Source organism: Corvus brachyrhynchos, unplaced genomic scaffold (genome assembly GCF_000691975.1).
Source record: "Corvus brachyrhynchos isolate BGI_N302 unplaced genomic scaffold, ASM69197v1 scaffold443, whole genome shotgun sequence".
In the NCBI taxonomy this organism is placed as follows: domain Eukaryota; kingdom Metazoa; phylum Chordata; class Aves; order Passeriformes; family Corvidae; genus Corvus; species Corvus brachyrhynchos.
Window position 1 is genome coordinate 197618 of NW_008237220.1, and position 6837 is coordinate 204454.

At 55.4% G+C, this 6837-nt stretch overlaps 1 protein-coding gene across 1 annotated transcript in view; it reads right to left on the reverse strand.

The window, feature by feature from the left end:
• VPS45 (vacuolar protein sorting 45 homolog) overlaps positions 1–6832 on the reverse strand; it is a gene marked incomplete at its 5' end in the record, with an annotated part of 12455 nt that extends 5623 nt beyond the window's left edge. The window contains 10 exons of the mRNA XM_017728870.1: positions 9–47; positions 2049–2216; positions 2468–2581; positions 2865–2999; positions 4267–4377; positions 4732–4869; positions 5123–5191; positions 5761–5840; positions 6347–6407; positions 6710–6832. Coding sequence (XP_017584359.1) covers positions 9–47; positions 2049–2216; positions 2468–2581; positions 2865–2999; positions 4267–4377; positions 4732–4869; positions 5123–5191; positions 5761–5840; positions 6347–6407; positions 6710–6832 — 1038 coding nt within the window. The remainder of the gene's footprint in view (positions 1–8; positions 48–2048; positions 2217–2467; positions 2582–2864; positions 3000–4266; positions 4378–4731; positions 4870–5122; positions 5192–5760; positions 5841–6346; positions 6408–6709) is intronic.
• Between the last annotated feature and the right edge of the window lie 5 nt (positions 6833–6837).

The window sequence follows — 6837 nt, forward strand, 5'->3', positions numbered from 1 at the left end:
CCTCAGGGACCGCGGGGGCCACACCGGACTGCCCCAGTGCCCACAGCCTGAGGGACACGCAGTCATACTGGTTTCATTGGTCACTGCCTTAGGGGACACTTATCAGACTGGTTTCACTGCCCAGCAACAATACTGCCACAGGAGCAATGCAAGAGAAATAAAGCTGTGGCATAACCTGAGCTAACCTTTGGATGTGAGATGTGGAGGAACAAACTGCATGTTTGGAAGCAAAGGAGGGAAGGAATTAAAGCATGGAAAGAGAGATCCCAGGTAGAGGGAAGAGCAGGGATCTGTTATCATTCCTGATCCGCTGCTGGATTCACCTGGCCCAGATGTTTGTTGGCATCTATTTGACTCATGCTGACTAGTGACAGAAACACAACATAAAATCCTGGCTGTGAGGAGGATCAAGAGGAATTTCACCATTCAAGGTCAGGAATTCACCTGTGAGGGGAGGGCTGGAGCCCCAGGGAGGTTCCTGTGCTGGCAGTGCCAGGACCAGCAGGAAGCAGAGAACAGAACAGCCATTGTCCATGGGAGGAGCTGGGATTCCAACCCCTCCATTCAGCTCCCAGGGCTCATGCACTGTGTCAGGGTTAATGAGAGCCCAGGGGAGGAAGAACCCAAATGTCCCAGACTGGGGGGCCCAAGGCCACCAGAGATCCAGCAATCCCTGAAGTGACATCAGGGGAGAACAATTCCACCCTTATTCCAGGCTCTGGCTGCTGCTTCTTGTCCCGTGGCCTTGCCCCTCTCTCTGCCATTGGGAGCCGCAGCAGGGACAGCCCAGGGCGGGGTGGCTGCAGGGACAAAGATCCCAGTTACATGGGTTTCCATTTATTTCTGAGCTGCTGCATGTCTTCCAGTGGCCTCAGTTGCTGGAAATACAACAGGGCCCTTCAGGCACAGGGCTGGAAGGAAACTGCAGAAACACTGTTTGTGTAGAGCAGGACCAAGGTGACCCCAGCAACCCCAGGATTCACCTGGCACCATAGCTCTGTGCTACGTATATTCCATCAAAAATCAAGGCTCACGGCACAGGGAGGGAGCAGACTGGGAATATTTGACTTTTAAACTGCAACAACCTGAGCTGGAGACAGTGAAACAGCTTGAGGACCTCAGAGGCTGCTTCCAGCAAACACATTTCTGGCTGCGTTCCCAGTTCCATACTCAGCCATGTAAATCCTGCCAGACACCAGCTATGGAATTCCATCCCTACACTCGCTGGTCCATAGGGAAGCATCAGCCCAGGGGCTGGGAGAACATCCCACTTCTGAGGACAGTCCAGTGTTATCCCCTCAGCCCCCACCTGGAGTTCAGGGTCACAGAGGTGGGGAAGAAACTGATCTCAAACCTGCTGGAGACGCTTTTCCTCATTTCCCAGTCCCTCTGCTTCCCCAGTGCCATCTAATGCTCTGTTACATGGTGGGACTCCCCCTCCACTACCGAAAATCAAGGAATCATTTCTCAGAAGTGAGTGGCTGTTCCAGCTCTGCTCTGAGCCAGCCCCATCCCAAAGCTCCTGTTGAGCACCAGCCCGAATCCATCACCACTGACTCTGCCAGACCCTGCTCCGGTCACGGCACAAGAGGCCACGCTCAGCTGTCACAGAACCTCTCTTCAGCTTTTCCAGGCCTCTCTGCCAAAGAAATCTTGGATCTGAGACTTTCTAGTGGTTTTTCTTAACAAAATAGGTAAAGACAATTCCAGGGATTCCAGCTCTTCTCCTGCCCAACAAACACATCAGCTCCTGCATGGTGTCTGAGGCTGTCTTATCCTGGTGCCTGCCAGAAGCCAACTGGCTGAATATAATGAAAGAACGTTGGCTTGTGGGATGTAAGGACAGGATTTGCAAGGATGCTTCTCAAGCCAGTTATTAACGATGACTCATTCCCATCTGAGCTGAGCACCGAGAAGCAATTCCACACCCAGTGTCCCTGCGCACAGGGTATCCACACATGGAGCTCCCACTGCCTCCCAGCCTCAAATCCCCACTCCCAAGGGAGTGACGCGATGGAACCCCCCGGATCCAGAGCCAGGATGTGTACCTGGAGCGCGCTGGAATGGTCACTCTGGCAGGCGAGCTCCTGCTCCACCTCTGACACCTCCAGCAGGTTCCGCTCCGCCACGAGCCGGGACAGTTCCCCCACCACTGTCACATGCTTGGACACTGTGCCTGACATCTTCTTGAACTGAGGGTAGTTCTCCACAAAGGCCTGTGATGGGGAAACTGAGGCAGTGCGTGCTTCCAGGGAAAAGCAGGAGATAGAGGGTGGGTGCAGCCAGCCATAAATTGTACAAATTCCCAGCAATCCAAGCCCTGTGCAGGTGGGCAGAGGATCAGACACCTTGGTCCCAGGAGCCCACACGATTTCTCCCATTACCAGGAGATTTCTGGGAGGGATGTACTTTTTATTTATTCCTAGCATGAAAGGATGGGACACAGTGGGATGGGCTTTGTCTGTACCTTCATATCCGCGATGGACTCCAGCTTCTGCTGCTCCTTTGGCTTCCTCCTCTGGAAATCCTCCATCAGGTTCTTGATGTTGGTGCCAATCTCGGCGAAGTTCAGGTACATGTTCTGTAGGGAACAAGGCGGGAAGCAGAGGGAAACTCACCTGAGAGAGTCTCGACCAAGGAAGAGCCTTGAGCAGCTGGGAAAACGTGGCTCCCTCCCCCAAAACCTGGAGCAGGGCTTGAAATCCAACTACAAACAGGACCCGTTAAGTCAGATGCCACTGGTGCTGCACGCTGAGGTCACAAATGGCACATCCCCACCCTGAGCCTCAAAGTCATCGGGAAGCTCCTTTCCCGTGGCAAACCCCCAAATTTGGGTGCTGGTGAAGCCCCCCTGGGACACCTACGTTGGCGTAGAATTCATCGTTCTCGGCTGACAGGACGACCTCCCGCAGGTCCTTGCTGATCCCCGGCACCCGGGACAGGTCGATGCGGTTGTTGTTGATCCCCAGCAGCTCGTGGACCATGGCCTGGTACGTCCACTGCCAGGGGACAGAGGAAGGCAAAGGGATGACCTTGGTGAGACACAGCACTGGGAAATCAATAGATTTCAGCTGAACCCAGCCAGAGCCACTCCTGCTACCCCAGGACACACAGCAGAGTCTGGGAGTGCATCCCTCAAACCAGCCAGGACATTCCAGTGAAGATAAACATCACTGATAAATAATCAGATGGGGAGACAGTGCAGAGGGAAACCACCCCCCTCCAGGGCCATTCCAGAATCACAGTATCATGGGACGGTTTGGGTTGGAAGGGACATTAAACCCATCCTGTTCATGGCAGGGACACCTCCCACCAGATCAAGAATTCTTGCAGGTATCTTCAGAAGAGACCAAAGAGGGATGGGGACTAACATTCCTGTTCCAAAACCTCTGTTGGCCACCAAACCCCCCACCCCTCTGCCCAGGCAGGGAGAGGTCCCACAGTTCCACTGCAGAATTCCCTATGTGCTCCACTGGCAGGAGCATTTCTGCACATCAGGAGTTTCTATTTTTATCCTGAGGAGTCTAATAATAACCCAGAGAGAACAGTGACAGCTGATAAGAGCCCTGCCGTGCCCAGCACTCCATTTACATCCCTGGGAATCTCTTTGGGATAGGAAATCCTGAAACAGCAGATAACGCCCAATGCTGAGCACAGTCCAGAACACCCCAAACCAGGTGTGAGCTGGGCTGTGACAGCCACACCCCTCCCTGACACACGTCACCTCCAGCTCTTGCAGAACCGGTGTTACAGCAGCTCTGGGGCTGCTGATCCCGCCCAGGTGCGGCTCCTGATCCCCAGGTTCCAAGGGAACCCCACAGAAATGAAGGGAGACCAACAGATCCTGCCAGGATCCGCAGCACAGCATGGAACAAATAAATCCAACAACTCTGAGCAAATCCAGCAGCCATCGATAACAGAGGGAGACTCAGCAGGGCAAGGTCACTCGATAACCGTGTGCTGCCCGCAGCCCAACACACAACTCCTTGGGAAAGGCTCTGCCAGAGCACTGGGGCTCCAGAAGCCACACGGAAGAGCCAGTGGCCCTGTTTTCCAGGGTGCTGGGTCCATCTGCCACTGAAGCCAGCACGAACAACCCCCACTCAGGTCTGGAAAACCCGGCCAGGGGATAAAAGAGGGATTTTGCAGGGAAAGGGGGTGGGGAGCAACACTTCTCTCCTATATCCAACCCATGACCTGCCAGGGGTAGAACTCCAGCTGCTGCAGGACTCCCGCCCCTGCCCGGCACACCTGGGTGTGACTCACCTGGTTCAGGAGCGGGGTGATGGCATCATCCGACCGGTCCAGGATGAGGAGCAGGGGAGGGACCTCGGTGCGCCGGAAGTCAAACAGCTCATACTCCTTCGTGATCACTTGCTGTGGAGAAATGGGAAAAATCCTACTTGAACACCTGGGAAAGACTCCCTCTCAGTGTGGGCTTAGGCACAGAGGGAAGGGAGGGTGAAACCCCAACAGTGCTGCTTTGCCTGCACTGCCAGGGAGGAGCTGAAGGCCCCAGGGAACTGGGACACTGCTCCCAGGAATGCTGTACTCCAGCAGCTGTTTTGGGAGCAGAGTGGGACAAGACCTGCCCAGCACTGGGCCTCGAAGTAAATGATGGAATTTACAGGAATTGACTGAAAACAGGTGTTTCCCTCCTGTGGATCCACGTGTGAAAAACTAGCCAAGACTGGATTCATCCCAAAGGGACCTGCTGTGCGCTCCCCTCACCTTCACGCACTCGGCCAAGCGCTTCGCTGGCTCTGAGGAGAGCTGGTACCGGATCATGGGGCACTTCTTCAGGGACAGCAGCAGAGCAGTGAGCCCCTGGGTTGTCCTGGTGAGCTGAGCCGGGTCCCAGCTGTGGCCCTGGAAGGAAAGGCTGCACCTCACATGGATGCACTGGTCCCAAACTTTCCCACATCCTTGTTTCTAAGTCCTGAAGTCTCACAGGAAAGCACAGCTGCACTGGAGCAGCAGGTACCCAGGGGCTGAACCCGGGCTCCCCGGTGTTCCTCTCCTCGCCAAGGACCATTCCCCCCGCTGGCCCCTCTGGCAGCCCCCCATGGCCCCAGTTTATGAGGGCTACTCGTTACCCAAGGACAACTCGCCATGTTCCTACCCGGCAGCAGCCCAGGAGGTTGAGGGAGAAGACATGTGGGTTCACCGCAATGTAGTCGCCGTAGAACTCCTGGGGAGGGGAGCAGGACAGTCCCGTGTCTCTAACCCTGACCCCAGCCAGAGCCATGTGCCAGCACTGGCCACCCAGCCCCAACCACCACCTGGACACATTGGCTCGGACCATCCCTCCTTCCTCCGCCCCAAACCCCTCCAAGCCCCACAGTCCCGCTGACAACTCCCCTCCCATTTGTACTGTGCATTGCTCAGAGCCCAGCTCTTCATCAAACATGGAATCATGGAATCACTGATGCTGGAAAAGCCCTTTAAGGCCATCAAGTCCAACCATCCCTCCAGCACTGCCAAGGCCACCACTAACCCATGTCCCCACGTGCCACATCCATGTGGATTTGGCCTCGGCAGCACTTTGTGAGACATCAAGAACAGCAGCAGCTATGATGAGAGCGCAGGGCACAGAGAAATCTTTTACCTCTTCATCCCACATTTGTGTCCATCCCTCCTCCCACACAGGCCTGTCACGCACCATTTGGGAACAACAGCCCTTTCTGCTCCCAGTGTCTGGCAGCCTGGACCTTCCCTTTGCTTTTGGGTTTGGATCTACCTAAAACATCCAAACTTCACCTGGACTTCAGCCACGACCTCCTGCTCATCGGCCTCAGCCAAGGCCTTCACATCACTCTTGCTGATGACGTTGCTGAAATCTGTGAGGAAACAGAGAAGGGACAGTTGGGCACCATGCAGAGCCTGTGGGATGGCATAGTCTGATCCCCTCTGGAGCAGGAGCAGATCCCACAGAGACCCTCTAACCCTGCACCCGCAGGTGTTGGAATCCTGAGCCACCTCCCAGGGATGCTCCGAACTCATTCCCTGCCCATCTCCCCGGTGCCTGGTCCTGCTGTGTCCTGCAGAGCCACAATGACATCTAGAGGCCACTTCACCCAATTCCTGGGATCCTACTGACTAATTCCTGGGCTGGAGGACTGGGCTTCGACTCCAAACCAGCTGGAGTCGTTCTGCTTCATTCCCAAACCCATGGAACATTCCATGGCATGAGCAGGACACGTGGGAAGCACCTGCCTGATACACCCAGCACAGGAAGGTGCCATGTGATCCACACCGAGGTGTGGAGCCTGTCCCATCCACACTGGGATGCAGAGCCTGTTCCAGATTTATGGACCTCCAACACCCTTGGACTCTTCATACTCACAGATGAAGTAGACGCTGTACTTGGGCCTTCGCAGCTCCTGCACCAGGAGCTCCACGTTCTCCTGGATGGAAACAGCACCAGGGAGAGCAGAGTTAAGGAATATGAAATCATGGAATCGTTAAGGTTGGGAAAGCTTCTGAGATCCTGGTGTCCAGCCATTCCCCCAGCACTGCCAAGGCCACCACCGACCCCTGTCCCCAAGTGCCACATCACACACATCTGAACAATTCCAGGGATGGTAGCTCCACCACTGCCCTGTGCCAGGGCTGAACAACCCTTTCCATGAAGGAATTTTCCTGAATATCCAACCTAAACCCCCTCAGCACGATCTGAGGCCGTTTCCTCCCCCTCTGGGCTCCGCACCTTGGTGGGCCGCAGGAAGCAGATGGCCTTGAGGTGCTTCATGGGCTCCCTGTTGGGCGAGTCGAGGCGCTCGAAGAGATAAACCTCGCGCTGCAGGATCTCGGACTGGGTGTACACCACGCTCACGG